At 44.7% G+C, this 21341-nt stretch overlaps 2 protein-coding genes across 4 annotated transcripts; both read right to left on the bottom strand.

Annotated features, from left to right (window-relative positions):
* Window positions 1-1074: 1074 nt before the first annotated feature.
* On the bottom strand, window positions 1075-3249 carry ltc4s (leukotriene C4 synthase). Its single transcript, XM_027021991.3, has 5 exons — window positions 2920-3249; window positions 2596-2695; window positions 2332-2402; window positions 1675-1756; window positions 1075-1582 (listed from the first exon to the last, which is right to left on the bottom strand). Exons 1-5 carry the CDS (start codon window positions 2975-2977, stop codon window positions 1450-1452), a joined length of 444 nt encoding a protein of 147 aa, XP_026877792.1. The 5' UTR covers window positions 2978-3249; the 3' UTR covers window positions 1075-1449.
* Window positions 3250-3387: 138 nt separating this feature from the next.
* On the bottom strand, window positions 3388-20609 carry maml1 (mastermind-like transcriptional coactivator 1). 3 transcript variants are annotated; one of them, XM_027021989.3, is made up of 5 exons: window positions 18803-20609; window positions 10784-12184; window positions 8605-8817; window positions 8009-8144; window positions 3388-5715 (listed from the first exon to the last, which is right to left on the bottom strand). In XM_027021989.3, exons 1-5 carry the CDS (start codon window positions 19124-19126, stop codon window positions 4697-4699), a joined length of 3093 nt encoding a protein of 1030 aa, XP_026877790.2. In that variant the 5' UTR covers window positions 19127-20609; the 3' UTR covers window positions 3388-4696. The 3 variants fall into 3 exon arrangements, with proteins under 3 accessions (XP_026877790.2, XP_026877791.2, XP_081555039.1); XM_027021990.3 differs by having other exon boundaries at window positions 8605-8814; XM_081698913.1 differs by having other exon boundaries at window positions 10784-12178.
* Window positions 20610-21341: the final 732 nt, after the last annotated feature.

Genomic DNA, 21341 nt, shown 5'->3' with positions numbered 1-21341 from the left:
CTTATACTGCCTCTCATTCTGTTGATGTTCTCTTCTGGGGAATCTGTGGCTAGATTCAAATTGCCCAGACAGCTGGCAGAAATCTGCAAGAAACATGTCAGAGATGTAACAGCAAAGTAAATTACACACTGTAATAAAACTTTAAAAAAAAAAATCTTATCACTAGTTTTGCTCATCTAATACTTTACAAGTAGAAGAGAGCCTAATGTCTTAATTGGCTACCTAAAGTGAGCTTTGTTGAATCATTCTTTTCAAGACTAAACATTGGGTTACCATAGTAACAGCATACATTCATGACCATAATGAAACATCTCATGTTCCATATCAAAATGACCTGGGAAGGATAACATGACTTTTTTCTGTTGATGGACTGAACAGTGTGCACCCAGTCACAGATGTGGGGCAATTTTGCTTTCATCACATATGGAAGCTCTTAATTTCACCAAGTTCCTCCTTAAAATCAGCCAGATGTTCCATCCTCCTGCATCTGATTTTTGAGTAAAGAACACACGTGCGTTGTTGAAATTACTTTGTTCAGTGTACTATATAATCTATAGCTCCATCCATGTCAATTTATGATAATTATTTCCTTTTTTAATGTAAAAAAATTTTTTTTTAAATCTTGGTTTAGACTGGATTCACACAATTTCTACTGAAGTCTACACTGTGCTCATATACTGTTGGTGTGTCTGCAAAGTACAATATTTGTCTTTAGAGCTCTGAATTACACCACAAGAGGATGTTCAGTGTTCCTGGCCTTCCTGAGTATGCAAAAATACCCTAAGCCATAAAATACCATGGTCTGGGAGTACAAGAATCAAAAGATCCAGTAAATTTGTCCTGTAGCACCCCTTAGTGGTGAAAACACTTAAACTGCTTTATTTACTTAAACTGGGCTTTTGCAAATCTGTTAAGAGTATGGAAGTGTGTTGCTGATCCTAGATGAATCCGGTCTCAGAACCATGAAACGGTATGTAAAGCCTTCCAGTGAAAATGGTGCGTTTGTGGGCATGAAAATACAGACCAACAGAGAAACCTTACAATTGGCCAAGTGAAGGGCACCAAAGAACAACACAATGTTTAATGTTTAATTGGCTTTGCATAAAATGAAATACAGATCATTTAACTGAATATCTAAAATGCTCATATTTCCATAACAGTGACACTTGCTTAGTGAACTCAAACGCTTGCAAAACCCTCATATTTTACTAAGCCCAATATTCTGATTTGATAAATGAATTAAATCTTTAATCCTTTATTCTCGTATATAAAAAACAGCCAGAATAAACATACACCTTTAATTCCAGAGTGCTTGAGACACGTTTGCATGAAGGCTTCTCACCTGCCACTGACAAAATAAAAGTTTAATAAAACTACTCCATGAACCTATTCAGAAAACTGAAAACGCTGTGGCTTGGTATTCATTAGCATCAATGCTGTATGCAGAGTTTATTTGAGCTGACTCAGAGCAGTGAGCGGGTCCAGCCCTAGGTACAGCCGACTCAGATAGCAGAGCACGCCCACTGCTGCCACAATAATCAGCACCCACTGCACCTTGGCAGTGAAATACAGAGGTGCCAGTCTGAGAGAGGGGGAGAGAGGGAGAGAGAGAGATATTAATTTAATTTTGCACATGTACATAAAATTTGTACACAGTGGACTAATCTCCCTTACCTTCCTGTTGCAGACTGTGCATATCCATGGAAGTACCGATATCGTCCAAAGAGATATAGGAGGCCCAAGAAAGCAGACAGCACTTGAAAGAAGCAGTTAATTCATCGTTAGAAGGGAAGCTAAAAATAACTGACAGGGAACACTACATCCTTGGAGAACTCCTTCCCAATTTATTACATCATAGATGCTAATTTCAATGCCTTTGACAATTACAATTTGTTTGAGCATCTATATTAGTGATAGCTATCAAAATGAGCTTTCCTGTTTATGAAAAATAGCTCCCTATATCAGCGATCATCTAAACCATCTCAACATAGGTTCAGTGTTGCAGACATGCAACCTCAATTCATCCAAAGATCAGCATTGCTGCAACAAAATCTTTTCCATTGTGCAGTTTTGAAAGCTCATCAGCAACAAAAGATGCAACTTTATGATTCAGAACACGAAACATTTACCATATAAACCAAGATTACGATACCATCTGTTGTGTGCAGCTCATCAGCGATGAGTCATTCGATAAGTAAGTGCAAGATAAATTCACATGTTTAGTGAGCTAGTAATGGTTGTACTATTTTGCATTGCACACAGGCAAGGTTTTGTTGGTATGGAAATATATGATTTTTCTTGTTTTTTCTTACAGACGTTTTGGTTGCTTACCTTGGCCGAAGAAAAGTGCAGCCAACCAAAGTGAAATGATAAACAAGGGGAAGTATTCTGAACAGTTCGCTCTAACAGATGAAAAACACAAAATATATAATGTGCAAGTAACATAGAAAAATGCATCTCCCATTACTTGGTTTCTAAGAATGACCCGGTACAATCCACAAATCTGTTTTCAAATTAACATGCAAAAATCTCACAGACATCTATATACTATATGCATAGACTTCTGGATTCAACTGTTCATGGAAAACAACTCACTGTGCTCTGAAAATCCTCTCAAACTCTGGGTGTCCCGTGGTGGCCGGAGGAGAGATGGAGAACTTGCGGCGAGCATAGATAACCTGCAGAGAGAAGTATGCTGACAGAGACGGACAGGCAGGACTAAGTTTCTTCTCGAGGACCAAAGCAGAGAGAAATGCATTGAGAGAAATGAATTCTTAGGACTGAACTGAAAATGCAATTGCAGGAACACAAGTTATTATTTGCACTAATCCACAAATTATCCACACCTCTGCTTTAAGGTAATACATAACAGCATAAGTAAGGCACGCTTTGGTTAAAATGCAACAGGGGTTTTCCTACCTTGTTCTAGTAGACCAAGCAGTGTGACAGCAGCTACAAAGACCACCTGATCAAGCATGGTTCAGCAAACAAGCACCCACCCAGTTAAAAATGACCTACTCCATCACCTCCTCCAACCTTATAAGCAAGAACGTCATTCTAGATTTGCCTCATCTTTGGGAAGGTCACAGGCGAACAGGTTCACGAGCACAGAAATGTGATTATTCATAACCACACCCGCCCACAGATACAGGAAGAGGCTCACTGCTAATGGAATGCTACTAAAGAGGTTTAAAACTTTTGCACAGAAACAAGAGGAGGCTTGAGGAAGGACAACTATAACTGATGATTTTTCCATGTAGCAAAATTTCATGTGTATAGCACCATGATGTATACATCAATATAGCTCCAACAATCAAGCACACAATGCTCATTGATGCAAGGCATTACATAACTAGCAGTCCATGCAAAAACACTCCACACACAGACTGTTTCTAGAGAACTATATTTACATAATACTCTTGTTTTGCAGAGAACAATAATAAAAAGTATAAAATACTTACAAAAATTCGCAACAATGTACATATAAAAATAACATCTGTCTTCTCCAGAACATTAGGAAAAGCATACAAAAAATAGATATAAATAAACAAGAAGCCCTGTCAGATACTGATCTGAACTCACTCCTAAATACAGAGAAGCCACATTTCAGCTGAAACCCAAACACGCATACACGCTCACTTCTCAGGCTGGGTCTTTTGATCAACAAACACATGAAGGGAAGCTTGTGCTAGGGGAAATTGATAGAAAGCGGTAACAGTCTCTACTTCTTGAATACCCCCATTGGAGGGAGACCAGACTAGATTTCAGGGCAGAAGGTAATGTATTAATTTAACATAACAGAGACGTGCTGAGGGAGTTCACATGCGTTTTGACATTAGTGTTGTAGTGTAATGCGAAAAGCCTTCGGCCTCGCCTCCTCAGAGCGCTCACCCCTCCCGGTTTGCTCCACTCAGGGCTTTTGAGTGACGGTGATCCACAGAACAGTCTGGCCAGCGATGAACCATTAGAACCAGCGATGAATCGCAGACTTGGCTCTCCGAAAGCCAAGGCAAAGCACTTCATATAAGGGGAGGGGTAATCTTGCTTACCCCCCTCTCCTTTTCCACCATCATCGTTAAACCAGTCACAAACGTGTACAAGAATGATATCATATGCTCAAGGCCATGTGTACTGGACTAAGGCTTGTTGGACTATGTGTAAAGGTAGAGGAGACTCTCCTCAATTTAACAGTCTGACATCAAATATAGTCCAAGTTCATTTCCACCATGTCACCCGGAATATTCAGACCTCTTTCATGCTGGCCCTCCACAGAGTAGCATTCAAGGACACAAAAGCAATGAAGCACCCATTTGGGAAATGTAGGTAGTCTAGCTGAAGTTCAACAGCAAGAAGGCAAAAAAAGCAGTGTTTGTGTCAGTGTGTATGTTGTGTGTCACCCATCACATTTGGGTATGATTCAGTGGTTTTAGTACTGAGCCACAGGTTCAGTAGTAGAATGTTTCTCTACATCTCTACACATTTTTCATTCCAGCCCTTGGAATACCCAATACACACAGGCTTTTGGTCCTGTGCCCCACATTTTCTTGTATTATATACATCATGTATACATACACAACACAAAAAACAGCAGTTCTGACCAGTAATTTCATCCTGCACTCCGAAAATATCCAGTCAACTTTCATCGGCGGGGTCCCTGTCCCATGGCACAACTGTGATGGGCCAGCCTGAGTGCCAATCACTGATGACTGGCTAGCAACTCATCCAGGTCGTCCATCCATTCCTGCGTCGTCTGGTTCTTCAGCAGCGAGTCCACTAGGTCAGTCTCCCCAGGAAAGCCGGACATGCTGCCAGCCGGTTGGGTACTGTATCCAAATGGTAGTTGCTGGCTGGGTGGCCGGTTGACCTGGTAGGCCTGGTTGCACTGCATGCTTGCAGTACGGTTGGGGACCTGACCACCCTGTGGCTGCCCAAACGGCCCCAGGTCGGGCAGAACCTGCTGTGGCTGCGGCGGCGGCTGCCCTTGTGGGGCCTGCTGCTGGTTGGGCGGGGGAAGTTGCTGGCCCATGCCCGCGTTGCTGGTTCTTTGCTGGGCCATGCTGGACATCATCTGCCCAGGGTTCATGGACGGCATGGCGCGGGCGGCCGCTCCATTCCCCATGCCTGCCTGGGCGAACGGGCCGCTGCCGGGCAGCTTGGGCATCCGCGCTTGCATGTGGAAGCTGGAGCCAGGGAAGCCGTTGCTGGGGTTTGGCTGGCCACCCATGCCCTGCTGGAGCCCCGGGTGTGGCGGCTGCTGCTGCTGCCAGGATTGGGCCTGGGGTGGCATGGCTCCCTGGATACTTCCAGTCATGGAGCTGGGCATGGCAGCACTTATGTTAACCAGGGAATTGGGCATGCTGTTTGGCAGGCGTGCCAACTGCTGCTGCTGTTTGAGCAGGGCAGCATTGGGTTGGCTCTTCAGGTGAGCCTGCTGTGCTAGCACATTCTGCCTGTAGGAAGCAGACATGGGCATCCTCTGCTGGTTGGGGTGGGACGGATGCATGGGCATGTTGCCGTAGAGGACCTGTTGCACATCTAGCCCGCCCGCGCAGGATGGCAGGCTCATGTCAGCTTGACTGGCAGCAGACTGGGCACCGGTGGCAGGCCCGCCGCCCTGGCTCAGGCCCATCATGCCTTGCGTTTGCGTGAACATGCGCTGAGCGGCAGGGGAAGGGCCACCAAGGGAGTTCACCCCGCCGATTGGCTGTGATGAACCTACCAGACAAAGAGAGAAAATTAGCCAATGAATTAGCAATCATGAAAAGGCATGAAGGCCAAATTTAGGATTATGATCCTTATGAAACAAATATAAAAATAAGGACATAGCTTTTACCTGTTTAACAGTTTAAAATAAACTGCTCTAACATTTTTAAACTCATTGAACTACAAGAATAGTTTGCTTTAGCAACAAAGTAAAGCTATGTAAGATTTTACATAATTTTTAAAAAAATAAAAGCCATGGTTTCAGTTTGAACCGTAAATAAGTCGGATAAGGTACGAACTCCCACTGTCAAAATTGTAACACCACTTAAGACTGAATGTGGTGTGAGGCAAGTGAAGACTTGGGAAAGTACTTGTGCAATTGGGGTGAAAATGCTTCCAATACTTGCAAGATTAGCCTCATAGCTGCAATGCAAAATGAAGGAACTAAACACTGCAGAACAAAAGTCTTGGCTGATCAAGTACATTCTGAGATTGCGATAAAGGGAAAACTCTGCAAATTGTTTTTTTTCTGACCCAGAAGTGTCCTGATTTGACAGTTTAAAACAAGCTTGGCTGGTAGGTTTTATGCCATTAGTTCTAGTTTAGCTAGCCAGCTACAACAGATCAAAAGCATGGCAATTTGATTTTTTTTTTTTTGTGAAGTCTACCTTCTCATAATTGCTTCACCTTCCACATAGTTACTGCTTGTGGAATAGCCTTTGCAAACTAGTTATCAAGTGAAACTTTCAACTCAATATTTATGAATTTGTTAAATTACTGAATTAGAAAAAATTTATTTAAAATGTGCACAACCATTTTGGATCAAGGCGGAATGAGGAAAAGCTCAGGGGTTTATTATTTTGGCTTAGATGGATGGAACTTCAGTTTCATATTCTGCATAAAATAACTAGTGTTTCAATAACAATGATTCAAGTGGTATCTGCATTCAGATCTTTGGAAAGAGACTTGAGTAAATAGGGCTGGAAAGAGAAGAAAGGCCCTGCTTTCTGACTGTAGCGCGACATAATGGAAAACAGAAGAGCAATTGTTTTTCAGGTGACTAGAAATGCATGACGTTATCAGACTGGCAATAAGAACAGTCTTATCGACTGCAGAGAGGTTTTTACAATGTTGTTGCAGTGCATAAAGCCATCGTTACAAAGTCAAGTGCACATTCAACATTTCAGTGATGCATAAGCATAGCCACTGGGCTACATAGCTGGCCAAATAAGATACCCTTTAGTTTTTGTTTACCTGACAAGTGGGTGAGCCACTCCACACGCTGTACACATGTATAACCTGTAGCATGAATGCCTGACTCCTATGATTGATGAACAAACAGTGTTCCATCTCTCCAGTACCAATGCAGAGGCAGATGCAGTGACTCTTTAGGCGGCTTGTGAACTGCCAACATCTTATTAAGAAATGTAATGTTTGCCTTTCATTTGTCACATACAGAAGTGAATATGGTTTCCTAACTGCATCTGTCATGCGTATAACGAAAAGGTGCAATGTTCTTGAAAAGCTTCTCTTGCAACTGCAAAAAGTGTGAAAAAAAAAAAAAAAGCTGTTGGGGCGGTAAAAAAGTGTGAAACCCTTCTGCTTTAAGAAGCCCATCGGAGTGATTACCATCTCCTGCTGATTAATCCTGCTTACAGGCCTTTAGAAGTGCCTCAACAACTTTTGCAAATCATTCTCCATATGACTCCATAAATTATGTAAAAACATTTACTATATCTTTTTATACTTTATCCATTCAGATATGGATTAAGTCTAGTACATGAACTTGTTGAAGAAAAAGAACTGGTTGCTGAAAAAGCCATCAGTCGTGCCTATTGGCCAACTGATTATTGTTACTGGCCCAGAACTTCCGTATATCATTGCATCACTCAAGATGCCAACTAAAGGCTCAATCCAAAACAAGTGAAGGGCAAATTAGCCACAATATGGCCGTTTTTGCTCTCTCTATAGACAATGCAACACGTCAAAAATACTTTTTCCCCAGCAACCTTGCCTGAAGTTTAATGACCACCCATTAAGATGCCAGCACTTTCCATTCGCAAACCTTGCTGTTTGTTTGCCATTCAAATGAATCAGTCAAAACGCACACTTTGCAAATCAGGTGGGTTGTTTACAGGGAACAAAGCCGTGTCTGGGTGGAATAAGGAATTTCACAGACAGGCCCTTTTAGATCAGAGGCAGGGAGGGAGAGAAAGGGGAATTTTGACTTTCAGGCAATTAATTGGAGGGGCCAAGCGTCCGGGGTGGAAGGACGGTAGTGTGCCTTTAAGGTTTCCATGGGTACCTGAGAACTGGGAGACCTGCGGCTGGGGCTGGAATGGGTTCTGCGGAGCAGATGGGTTCTGCTGGTCCTGGTACTGGGGCGGTGGGCGGGTCAGGTGCCTCTGCAGCTGCTGCTCCTGCTGCTGTCGTTGTTTCTCCTGTGTGTGTGCGTGAGAAAGGAAAGAGAGCATGAAAGAGAGGCACACTTGTTTAGTTTTGAGTGTCACTAAACACTGGGAAACTACAAACCAACTCGATACTGGCACCCTTCATTACAGGCAGAGGATAACGCGACATTGGCACCCCCCAGAGGACTTGTAAACCGCTGCTGAAGATTTGCTCACTCATAGTACTAGTTGAATAACGTGCCTTTGCGTGCGTGTTTTATGATGGGAAAAAAAGTTAAATCAGTTTTATTTCTCCTCCTCTAACTAATGCATCTTTAATGCACAAACTTGCAAACAATAATTCATACTTAACAGGTATCATGTTAAGCGTTCTAAACGCAAGAGCTTTTGCCCAGGGATTCCTGAGAATGCGTCAGTGCACAGAACTCAATTCATTCTGAATTTTGGCTTGAGACAAACAGGCACCCGAACGTGGCCTTTGCCCTCTGACCTGCTCAGCCATCATCTGCCTGTGTTGGTTCAGGATGAACTGTTTCTGCTGTGAACTCATCATCTGCATCTGCTGCTGCTTCTGCAGGCCACTCAGGTATGCCGCATTACTGTGGCTAGCCCCCATGCTGCCGCCGCCGGCTCCTGGCTGCGTTGCCATGGCATTGCCGTTGCCAGGGACGTGGGGGGCTGATGGGTAGGTCCCCGGCTCCTGCTGAAAGACATGGGAAATGTGGAATAAAAAGCCAGCCGAGACAAAATTTTACAATACGGCATGCCAGCAGCAGTTCTTGCGTCCTCAGTCATATGCTATAAATCAAATTGTCTTCAATCTGAGATTTTAAACCAAGTTCCTGCCTGGATTTCATCACCACTGACATTGAACAGCTGAGCTGATGTAGTCACACCTGGCACTAAGGTAAAGGCAGGGAGGAACACAAGCAGCATGTGAATATCAAGGGCTGGGGTTTGAATACCAACATTCTCTAACATGATCCAATTACTAGTGATTGCAAAACCCAGGACTGGTTTTCAGGCAATAGGTGAAAAGCTTCTGCAATAAAGTGCCAAAGTGCTATAACCAAGAACAAACTGTAAAATCTTAATGTTTTAGGACACTAAAAAATTATGTTAACACACTGCTCAGTGCTGTAACACACACTCTTCCCACCAGAGGGCAGAGTAGCAAAACTCTAGTCTCAACATCTGAAGGCGAACCATGACTTAACCCAGTAGCGTAAGCACACTGATGAGAAAAAAAACGGCAACCAGAGGAAAAAAAAGAAAAAAAGAAAATGAAACCTGTCAATCTAAAGCACTAGCAAAGTGACTGCAGCTACACGGGGCAGGCATGAACGCTGAACAGAATACATGCATCGGGCAGGCTGAACAAGCCGAAGGAAGCAGTTTTCCAACTGCCTACATTGCCCACCAAGGGCTTGCTAGTGAGTACAACTGGGTGTGTGAGTCAGGGAAATGCATAAATTAGGTGAGCCTACACTGGACTAGTGCATCATATTACACAACTCTTTACGACACCGAGTTTATGCAAGAGTGATGACCCAACTACAGGGGAAAAGAGCGCAGCCAATATGAATTTGTAATCTAGGTTTGATTCTGGAGCTTCTGCAGTCAACGCTGGACAGGCAAAACACTGCCTCAGCATTCTGAGCTAACCACGGATAAATATGACAGCCCAGTGCCGGAGATCTGCTTCAAAAATAAACCAAACATGCCGTCCCTGGCCACTTTCCACTCATGCACTTTCTCTTTCTCCCCCAGACACACAAGGTCACCATCCCTGCATGGAAAAGTGGTGGGAGCCAAGCGACGTTTGAAAAGCGAGGCATCAGATTGGGCGATTTACAGTTGCAGCAGGTCAGCGCGCACGTTGACTGCGAGAAGAGACGTGTAACCCGGCGCACAGAGGACAGGATAGCAAGAAAGAGAGAAAGTTCATCTCGCGAGATGGAAAAAAACCAAACAAACAAACAAACAAACAAAACCACACAAGTGGGTTAGGCAGCTATATTTAAATAGGGATGGTGGTGGTGGTGGGGGGCATCCCAAAATACTCTGTACAGGACAGCAGCCAGGGGAGGGGAGAACCAGTGCATGAAAGGGCGCTTTGTCGTCGCCATGTCTCTCCCTTCCTCCCTCCCTCTCCGGTCCTCCCTTTCTCTACTGATTACTCTGTCACAGGGCTGCAACCTCACGGCCTGGCCCAGCCCCCAGTCCTGTGCGCTTGCGTGCATACATGTGTGAGCCTTCCAGCGATCTGCTCCTTAGCAACTAGCTGCCTGACCCAGACAAACTCTCTTCATCCCCAGTTCATCCCTCACTCTCTCAAGTATGAACTAATATGAATTACTGTAGACAAATGCGCATGCAAAAAAAAAAAAAAAAAATTTCTTTATACAAACAAACCAGACATTTGCTACAGCAACCATAATGCAAAACATAATATTTCAAGATCGACTATCTGTTTTCAAATGTGAACAGTTTCAACATTTAGCCAGGAAAGATGATGCATCTAAACCACGGAGAACCATAAGTGGTACACCTGAGGACATGCAGGTGGAGCAGGTGGGCCTGGGCCACGAGCTGGTTTGTGTGGGGACCGCCTGGTGGGTGCTGAGGGATTTCAGCTCTCCAAGCACAGGTGGGTTGCCAGGTCTTACCTGCGCGTGTGCCATGTGTGCCGGGGGTCTGAAGGGCATGGCAGTCGGCCTCTGTTTCATCTGCTGCTGTCGAAGGATGGTGAGGAGGGCTGCTTTGTTCTGAGGCGCCGGTGCTGCAGGCCCTCTGGGTTGACCCGGAGCTCCGGCTTCAAAGTGGCTCAGGGGTTTAGTGTTGCTGTAGTCCAACATGGCGGACTGGCCACCTGCACCTGGTGGGTGGCCAAGGGCACCTGAGGGCGCTGTCGGGTGGGCGAGCATAGGGTGCCCACCGGGTTGCATGAAGCCGCCTGGTGCGCCCGCTTTGGGAGAGCCTTTGCTGGGCTGCTGGCCAGCCATGAGTAGTGACTTGGGGTTCTGGAAGTCCTGGGGGTAGAGGGAAGGACTGGCAGGCTTCTCCAGGGCGAAGGCGCCGCCCAGTGGGCTCTGGGCGGGGGCACTTTGAGGCCAGGCTGAGGGGTGGCTAGGCTGCTGGTGGAACTTGGGTGGTGGTTGCTGCTGCTGCTGCTGCTGTTGTTGTTGTTGTTTCTGCTGCTTCTGCTGGCTCTGCATGCGCTGCGTCCTCTGCTGCTCCCGCGCGGCCAGCTGCTGCAGCTGCTGCGCTGGCGACAGGTCCTTGGGCGGCCCGGGCAGCAGGTGGCTCTGGAGGGGCCGAGGAGTCTGGCCAGCCTGGGGAACTTGACCCTGCCGGGATGTCTGGACGGCCTGGGGCACAGGCAGCGCCGGTGAGGAGGCGGCGGAAGGCGCTGCTGCGGGCGAGCCGGCGTGCAGCTGTGGGCCGGCCGCTCCGGACGGCACCTGCGGTGAGCCCGTGCGAGAGTCCTGCTCGAACGAGGCCGCCGCCACCGGCGAGAACTCAGCCTTCACGAGGTCTGGTGGGAGCAAGCCCGTGGCTGCCACTGCGGCCGTGCCGCTGGGCGTACCCTCACTGTCCTTTCGATCGTCAAAGCCATCGTTGAAGAGCTCCTGAATCTCTTCGTACGGCACAGAGCGGTTGAACTCCTCCATGAGCTCGGTCCACTCCTGCTCGTTCAGGTTCAGATCCGGAAGGATGATGTTGCCATTGCCGCCGCCTGTCGGCAGGATGTCGTCCATGGGCTCCTGTTTCATTTCCTGCTTCAGGCGCAGATCGGGCTCGGCGCCGCGTACATCTGGGCGACCCGCCCCATTGGCCTCGGGTGCGCGAGAGCCGTTCAGCACCCGTGCATCGGCCGTCACTCCGTGCTTGCTCTCCAAGGGTGAGAGTGGCGGCACAGCCCCATTCGACGCCCCGTTCATGCCGCCCAGCGATTCCTCCAAGCAGGACTTCTTGGACGGGGGGTAGGCATCGCCGAAGCCGTTCACCTGCTCGCGACCGAGGGGAGAACCTGCATTCTCCAGTTTCCTCTTCACCGTCTCCTGTAACTAGATGGTTAAAAGACACAGTTAGCAACCCCGTTTTAACAGCGCAAACAGATATTCGTGTCTCAAAAAGGATTTGTCTTGACACTTTTTGACCGACATCCCCCCCTCCTCCCCACCACCTCAAGAACTGGGCAGAATGCAAAAGGGACAGCCATTGCTGTGACAAAAAGCCAGTAAAGCCACTGGTCTTCAGAAAGTACATATAAAAAGACACACAGTTGATGACTAACGGTTGTCTAGATCCATGAAGCATTAAAATGACAAAATCCCTCTACACATTTTGAGTTATTTTTCCTTGGTCAGCTAGAGACGTATTAAAAAGGCTGTGATTTATGACTTTGTAAATGGAAATCCCATGTATTGCTATACGAATGAACTAACTGAAAGATCACACAGTAATGCAATATGTCCCAAGTGACATATTGGAGAAAGGGTCATCTAGTAAACATTGTTCCTTCCACCATATTTACACTGGCTAGCTAAGATGGTGGTTTCATCTAAACAAGAGTTGAGCCATGCTAGGGACTTGCTATGTGTAAATTCAGGCGGCTTGTCTGATCTTAACGCGCTCTTCTTACTCACGCCCAACAGAGACAGAGAAAGAGAGCGAGACAGAGGAAGAGAAAGAAAACCAGAAAAACCGGTCTGTCTTTTCGCACTTTTTTTCCCGCTCCCTCAAGTTACGCACGCACGCCCACATGAGCCGGCTCTTTTTCTTCACATGCCTCAGACTATTCCCAAACTGTTCCTCTGCCTCTTAATCTCTCTCTCGCCATCCCCTGCTCTTTCACTCCTGCTCTCCTCTCCTCCTCCGCCTTTATGACTCCCCCTCTTCCCAACCATTGCCACCACAGGCGCGGGCCACATGGGGCTGATTACCATATGTATGGACGCGCAGCCCACAACTGAAGGGGCGGTTGCGGGGCCGTGGATGGCCTGAGATCCTGGGCAGGCAGGCTGTGGCGCCGCCCCCTCCCCCCACTCACTCACTCAGATACCCTCCCAGGGGCCAGCGCAGGAGCCAGGAGGGCCAGCCGAGGGCCACCAGGCTGGGCAGATGGTGCTTGAGGCCTGCTGCGCACCACACCCTGGCAGAGCGCCAGGCAGTTTGATGCCGCTGCTGCTGGCACGGTAATGGGCTGACTTCTGCCACAGGTCAGGTAGGGCTGGATTGTTTCATGCCAGATGAGAAATTTTCATCTGCTGGAAGTGCCTTGATGTCTGCTCATACTGTAAAGACCAGAAACTTGCGATATGAGGGGGAGGTTATTAGGTTAATTCTGACACTGGATGAGCACAACAGTAGCTGAGAGGGTGCAAATGCAGGCCCTGCACTCAGCGGGGCGGAGGAGTTCTGAGTCATCCGCAGAGGGAAGGGAGTCACAAGTGCTACTGATCTACTGGGCTGAAATCGCCACAAAGCAGAGGGATCTCAACTCCTTCGCTTGCTCCTCTAAAAAATGAACAGGGAGAATCTGTGAAATCTGTGGTCAAATGTGAAAGACTGTAAATATGACAAAAAGTCTAATTTGTTCAGTACACAAATACTTCCTGTTTCAGGGTAAGGGTCAAGCAAAAATATGGTGGCATACATGCATGCAAACACACACACACACACACACACACACAAAATGGAGAGAGATGTCCTGGGGGTACCAGAAACAATGGTGAGTCAACCGTGTGGGCGAGCTGAGGAGCTGGGGGAGGGGGAGCTCAGACCTGAGTCATCCTCAATGCTGTGCACATTCACCTCCTCTCCAACTCCAGTCTTCCTATCTTATAGCAGGGGCCCACTGATTTATCTGCAGCTAAAAGGAACTGCTTGGGGAACCAAGAAACTTGTGGGTATTGGAATAGGCACGTGGCAGAGCTGCAGCTGAGCTGTTGGTATTCTCGTTCGAGAACATGAGGGTGCAGTGCTAGGTAGCACCATCTAAGCCAGAAAGATGACAAAGTTGTATGTCTCAAATCAATTAACCAAACATTTATTAATCCACAATGCATCTAAATATACATTTATACAGCATTAAACCTGCAGTAATGTCCAAAAATTGAAGTTTAGGAACCATTACATTTCACCAAATGATGAGAACTTAAACCAATGTACTGACCACTACAGATGATGCACAAAAACATTCGAGAAAACCCTGTTGCATCTAGCAGTTTTCCTCAGCACATCTGAATATCCAGCAGGGTGTACTCCACTGGTGAAACTTTCCAGCTTGGGCACTCAGTGGCAGCCCACAGAGCTGTTTCCCTCTTAACCCCTGCTGCCACTCTCAAGATTTGCAACGTAACATTATTCAACTCATTTGTTTAACAGTTTAAACTATGCATTACACAGCTGCATATCATGTCTGGTCAACCTCCAGTTATCTGACAAGGTCACTTAAAATCCAGCTCTCTTAACACTAAAAAAATGACAACCAACATGGCTACATTTCTCCTTCTACAACTTGCCTATTGACTACAACTTGACTATTAATGCTCCGATTTACCACATAAAAGCTGTAAACTAAAAACTATCAACATCATAAGTTATATGGTATCCAAATAAAAGCTTCCATTTATGGTCCAAAACTATTGCCAACAGAGTAATTTTCTATTTATGCAGGTTTATCATCCATGAGTCTGGAGCAGGGTGATTGGTCAACTTATTGAGGACTAATTACTATATGAAACCTGAGTGGACACCCTGTACAAAATCACAGCCTTTTTTATTCATAGCCCTACAATTTGTGATCAAATTTGAAGAAATTAATGATATTGAACAAAACACTCAAAGACAGGAGGTCATACGATGGGCAAGTACTCTGTTCTTATATAACTGTAATCAATGATTGCCTGAAATGGTCTCACCTCACAGACATCACCAGATATTGGCCATCTTCCCTGGTGGCGCATTCGGACCTGTACTCTAGCAGGTGTCGCTGGGGCCTTCCACCTGCCACCTTATCTTTAGGAAGTGCAATCTGCACATTGGCTTCAGAAGCACATTCATCAGAGACTTGAGGTCTGAGGGCAGCGAGACACTGCTGTGCCCTTCACTTCAGTGTCAGCATGCGTATGAAGACAGAAGAGTGAGTCAATGGCCATACCCGCCTGTGTGGCAGCGTGTCTCAGATGGGGGACGCTGGAGGCACTGTGTAAGGAGCTTTTTTTCTCCTTTCCTCACTCCATCATCCCAGTGCATGTTCATTTCCATCTCGCCTGTCCATATGAACTCTTGAACTCTATAGGCTTTGCGTGTGCTTTTTGGTAATCTGAAACCTGACCTTTTTGTTCTTCAGACATTTGTATCTTGTGGTAAAGCCTCTGAGGTCACACTGCTATATTCTGCTCATGGTAGTCTTTGACAACCTGACTCCTATGTTGTGGGCAGTTTCTTGAGCTGTTTAACAGCTTTTTCATGACAAAGTATATTTCAGTCAGCCACTACTAGTCACCTGTGGTCTGCCAGGATCTTTTCAATTACTCAGCTCATTAATACGTTATTGCTTACCAACAATGACACACGTAATGTTTTGGGTGTAGGCTCTCAAAGCACACATGACAATACACTTAACCCTTTGCTATCTCGCTTGTGCATTAGCTAATGATTCAAAAACACAGTTGGTCAAGAAACAACTGAACAACCAACTGTTCAGTTGCTTATGGTTTTCTGAAGTATGTGCGGGTGGGGGGTGCTGCTATATAAAAAGCACTGACTCCTATCTGGTTCACCCAATATAGATCTGCATCGTAAATGAGTAAAGAAAAACAGGGTTTGGTTCCAAGTTCTGGTGATTTCCCAATCGCTTATTACTTGCGAACCAAAAAACCTGGAAAACATAACACACAAGCATACTTACCATGCTTAAAATGTTAGGCTGCATTTCACAAAGATTTGGTTTGTTAAGACAATCTTGGTTGTTCACAAACTTTGGTAAACCACAAGAGAGATCATGCTAACATGGCTGTCTATGTGAAGTAACAAAAATAATAATTCAGCTGTACCAACAGGTCAGCATAAATTCTAAACGTGCAACATTGAAATTCCTGATTTTTTTTTAAGCCTCTGGATGGCCTTTAACTGGTCATAACACAGGAAATCAAAATAAAAATGAAAGTTTACTGGCCTGTTTAAGTCCAGAACACACGTTTGCAGAGCTCATTTCTGTAGGCGTTTCTAGAACAGTGGAACTCATGCACAAGTGGGATTCTCAATGAAGTTCCATAAATCTTAACTAATCTGAAATCTGTCCTCAGTGGAGATTTTAAACACTGAAAAGCTGTCCATTCCAGGCTCATGATATTGAACTGCATAACACTGACCTGCATTCTACAACACATTAACCTGGTCTTAGCCCTTCTGTTGTATGTAATTTAAAGCCTCCTGTGCTATACAATAACACCAAAAATCCAAGGTTGATAATTAGCTCAAAGATGCCACAGATTTTTTTTTTCTCCTTCTCAAAAAGTGTGCCAATAGCAAAAGTTTCACGACAGGATCCATCAAATAGAAGTAATCTTAACTTCACTGCCTCTCTCTAGCATCAAAATTGGCCAAAATTGTGATTATTCCTATTGTACAAAAAAACCCCAAGTCTGAACCATTCAAATATCTACTTTTATGCATTATGTCTATAAAAGGGCAAACCAATACAGTGAGACAACTACTTGGACAGGTATATTTATTTCACCATAAACGTCAATTTTTCCTTGACATGAAACAGGAAATAATCCAACAACTGGGGAATTACAGGGTATGACGCATCCATCTCCAGCATTTGTGGTTTTGTTTAAATAAAATGAAGGCACACAATTCAGAGCAATTTTAATACAAAAGGGATAATTTACAGTAAAGTTCTATTAAAAACAGAAAAAAATAGCTACATACATTTTTGACACTACAACTCCCAAAACTCTAGCTAGCATAAAAATGCTAGTGGATCAGGCCGTACACATTTGGGCGCATATATTTGAGACATGCCCTCGGGTTGCTAGTGCTGGAATGGCAGGGTAATTGTAGCTTACATACAACCTTATCACAAGGTTCCACAATTTCGCTGTCTACTGACCTTTGTTCCCACATGGTTGAATTATTTTCTAATTTCATCTTAACCTACATTTCATTCAATTAAAGTGAGGTGTGATTCCTGTCCATCAAGCAGCATATTCAGCACAGCAGCCAAAGCCCTCACAGGAACTAGCAGGACAGACGGCCAGCATAGTGCTGCTTTTGCCCCCCCAAAATTGAATATTAATTTTCACAATCAAATATCTGTTTTAACAATTCGATTCTAACAATTTATAATGTCTGTTGACCACAGCGCCTCACTCTCAGGTAACAGAACATAGTTAACTGAAGCTACTGGAAAACTGGTCATCATTTTGGGTAGATTAAACAGCAAACAGACCACAAGGTTTTAGAGAACAAGTAAAAATATTTAAATCGCAATTCACATGCCGTAAACTCGTTATTTGGGGGGGGGGGGTTGGGGGGGGTTGTTTTTTGCAATAGGATGCAATACTTTGAACTAAAGAAACCTACATTTTTAATTGCTTTCTTCTTATTTTAGAAGCACAAAGGACATGTTATGAAAAAAGACTAACATTTTAAATCACTGGGAAACATTTATTTTACAAGGTGGAGTTTTCCTTTAATAGATGAACAGGGAGGGGGATTCTGAGGTTTTCCCAGAGCTTCATGTGGCCAATCGAATAGTCTGTTCTAGAATCCTGCTTAATGTTCAAATCAAACATGTGGAGGTGTCCTACTCATTCAATAAACGAGTGATAACTGCAAAAGACGCGCCACAATTCAGTCCTACAGAGATAGCATTGAGCACAGCCCAGCCAGTTCCCTGGTCTAAAACAGACCTACTAAACCTGGCAATTAAGTAATGAGTTGAATTAGGTGTGTCCAAGCAGAGAAAGCGTCAGACCACGCTGTAATCCAGCCTGCAGGTGTGTACAAGCATTGCACATCAAGCTGTTGTACTGCTCTACTACAATGGCAAAGCAAAACTCCCTGATGTCACATGTTATTTATTAGTCGTTCTCCTAACAAGCATGAGGTGTCCCCATAGGGCAGTTGTTGAAGCCATTCATTATAGGCAGTATTGCGCTCTATCGCAATACAAGGAAAGGAAACCGCACTTCTCACGTTTTCGCGAGCCGACATCAGAGGGCTGCCCCTGCCGTGAAAGAATCCCTTTTGTGCATCTGAAATCCTCTCACAAGAAACTCACCAACACTGGTGAGTGTTGGTGAGCCGTTTTTTTTCCTGATAAAGCAACTGGTTATCAATTTACTGTGAAGTGGTGCCTGAGTGTCTAACCACTGTTCGAAAAAGACACGGAACAGCTAAAGAGCGTGTTGCACTACCGAGAACACTGAGATCATATGACGGCGACCACCAAGCTCACGAGTCTACACACTGGCTGCTGGTTCTAGCATGTAAAAACTCAACGGCCCAAGAACCTGCGACTTTCTCTGTCCATGAGCAAACGCGGTATGGGCACAAACATGTGTGCATGTCATGTGACAGTTATCAATCTGTGGATCAGAAACGGGAGTAAATAAAGTATACCACATGTAGATAATTTTTACTCCCCGTCGCAAGCAGTCACTTACCGCAATCAAAGTGCTGTTCCTGCTTTGCTCTCCAGGCGCTCCACTGTCCGCAAGGTCCGCGCTACTGGCCCCGGTTCCCGACACTCTCTGTGCCGCCTGGTCCGTTGCCGACTGCGGTTGCCTGTGCTTATTCGAGCGTTTGGCCTTGGTTTGCAGGCAGCGTTGGTGCAGTGCAAAGGTCTGCTGTCTTTCCAACTCCAGCCGCTCCATTGTCGTGTTATCGTAGCGCTTCTCGCAGCTGTTGTGATGCCGCCTGAACAACTCTATACGTCGGCGAAGGCGCTCCATCACCGCACTATGCCGCGGCACGACAAAATCCGCCATCGTTAATAAGGAGCGTGTTTTTTAAAGTCAGCAGAGCTCGGATTTCGCTGCTCCGGATACGAGCAACTTATAATGCTGATTCTGCTGCTTCTTCGGTGTGTGGGCGACTATACCCCTTGCCTCTACAAAACACACTCGACTGCCTCCATTTTTGTCAATATTTGCCTACTGATGCCCCATCACAACAAAAGAACCCTAACATCTCTAGCTAGTTTAGCAACCCTTCGTTAAATATTGGACAGTTTATTTGCATGCACCTCTATATATTATTTAGCTAACCAGCTATGTAAATCACAGCTGTCCATGCAGAAAAAAAAATCGGAAATCAAAGTTGGGTTTTTGTCGATAAACCACGAATGTTAACAGCAGAAACTCTAATGCAAGAGAACAAGAAACGAACTTATCTACCAAATTCGCCAGTTCAGCTGGTTACGATAATTAGTTAGCTAGGTAGCTACTTGGAAAGAAATTAATCAAGCGCTAAGGCCCCGAGGCAAACCGAACTAGCTAACAACTAGGGCATCATGAATGTAAAAGTTAAGCAACCGTTCAGCAACAATAAATATGCTTCATTTAAGACGACAAATATAACCGTGTGTAATGTGGCTAGCAAGCAAGCTGCTGCGTAACTTCACATAAAAGCTTGAAACTGTGACTTCAAAAACTTACGTTCGTACAACAGGACTTGTACGTTAAAACTTTCACTCAAGGAAATCGCAAGCTAACCGCCACGAGCATTCTCCTCAAGTGTAATCGGTTTGCCAGCCAAGAAGTATGAAACTTCGTTTTTTAATACATTTAACCACCTGACTATGGTTCGAGTGGTATTTCCCACGCGTTTACTGGGTTATAAACATAAGGAACCCAGCTAGGCAGCTATGTAGCTTGTAAGAAACAAACAAAAATGGTTTCCACTTCTAAGTTTTTTGGAAGATAGGCTTGTAAAAACCAAACTAGCTTGCGGGCTAACCAGCTAGCGACTTACTTACGAATAGACTTGTACTCACTCAATCAAAGTTTGAGACGATGAACATTTTTGAGGCACAAACTGTGACTACGTAAAAGCCGATAAGCAAAACTCCCGAATATTATAATCGGCCGGACTAAAACAAAAGAGTCGTTACTTTTACAACTTTTGAAAATAGCTAGCTCGCTAACAGCTGATCTTGTGTATTAAACCTAGATAGTTAGCTAGCTAGATAGGTAATAGCTAGCTACTGTGCAAAGCTACGGATGTAGCTAGCCGCTAGCTAACTAGCCTTATAACAAAGCATAATGAAATCAGTTTAACTGGTATGTATTTTAAAAGTTACTCGCGCTGCGAACAATAACAACCGATCCAGTGCCCCCGCTTAGTAAGCAACGGAAAAGAAAACGCAACATCAAACAAACAAACTCTGCTCTTCTTTGCTATTTCTATTGTTTTCTAGTGCACTGGCAGTTCTTCGTCGCCATCTTGTAACAAGTTTTTTTTTTTTTTTTTTTTTTCCTCTCTCCTTTTTCTAACCTTTGCATCACAGAAAAGCGTCACGAGCCGTACGTTGTCCCCACCTCCTTTGTGATCGACAGTACAAACCAGCCAAAGAGAACCAGGCCAAGATGTGACGTAGGGAATTCTTGAAAAAACATTCCACTATCTGTAGAAAATGTTTGGCTGGCAGTCACGCAGTTTAACACTTCTCATTGCTGATTGTTCATTTTGAAAGTTAACTTTTTGTAGCCATATTATAGCGACTGATTCTTATGTGAATGCAACGAAAAGCTTTTGTGCCAGAAAATTAATGCCTAGTTTTGGTGATGTGATTAAGTTATTTTATAAAATTATTTAACTTTGAATTGTTTTATATGACATCTACCGACCACAGTGAGTGAAGCTTCCATTGCACATGAGCTTTGACCAGTGTTGATTCGGCACCACAAGTTCCTGGCCAAGGCCTTGCCTGACCCAGATTATGCAAAACTAAATTATACAACTCAAACATGCTCTTTTTTTTGTAGTTCCTCCTAGTAGCTTTGCTTCATGAGGCCAGCATTGTTTGAACTTAAATATTAACTACTCTTGGAGCTGTTTCTAAATCATTCAAAACATCAAAGACAATGATATCCATGTATTTGGTGATTGGTGTATGCTTAACTTGCAAAAAAAAAGCATTACGTTATATAAATCAATACTTCAGTTTAGATGGAGAGACTTTCTACATAAAAGTACCACATA

Source organism: Electrophorus electricus, chromosome 16 (genome assembly GCF_041902795.1).
Source record: "Electrophorus electricus isolate QZ-2024a chromosome 16, ASM4190279v1, whole genome shotgun sequence".
NCBI classification, from domain to species: domain Eukaryota; kingdom Metazoa; phylum Chordata; class Actinopteri; order Gymnotiformes; family Gymnotidae; genus Electrophorus; species Electrophorus electricus.
This window is presented reverse-complemented; position numbering and strand designations above follow the sequence as displayed.

Coding starts and splice junctions, on each gene's coding strand:
- maml1 (XM_027021989.3), bottom strand. CDS start 19,126: ATGGCGGATTTTGTCGTGCCGCGGCATAGTGCGGTGATGGAGCGCCTT. Junction 12,185..18,802: donor GGAACAGCACTTTGATTGCG/GTAAGTGACTGC, acceptor TTAACCATCTAG/TTACAGGAGACGGTGAAGAG. Junction 5,716..8,008: donor GCAGGTCTCCCAGTTCTCAG/GTACCCATGGAA, acceptor TTTGTCTGGTAG/GTTCATCACAGCCAATCGGC.
- ltc4s (XM_027021991.3), bottom strand. CDS start 2,977: ATGCTTGATCAGGTGGTCTTTGTAGCTGCTGTCACACTGCTTGGTCTA. Junction 1,757..2,331: donor TGCACTTTTCTTCGGCCAAG/GTAAGCAACCAA, acceptor GCTTCTTTCAAG/TGCTGTCTGCTTTCTTGGGC. Junction 1,583..1,674: donor GCACAGTCTGCAACAGGAAG/GTAAGGGAGATT, acceptor CCCCTCTCTCAG/ACTGGCACCTCTGTATTTCA.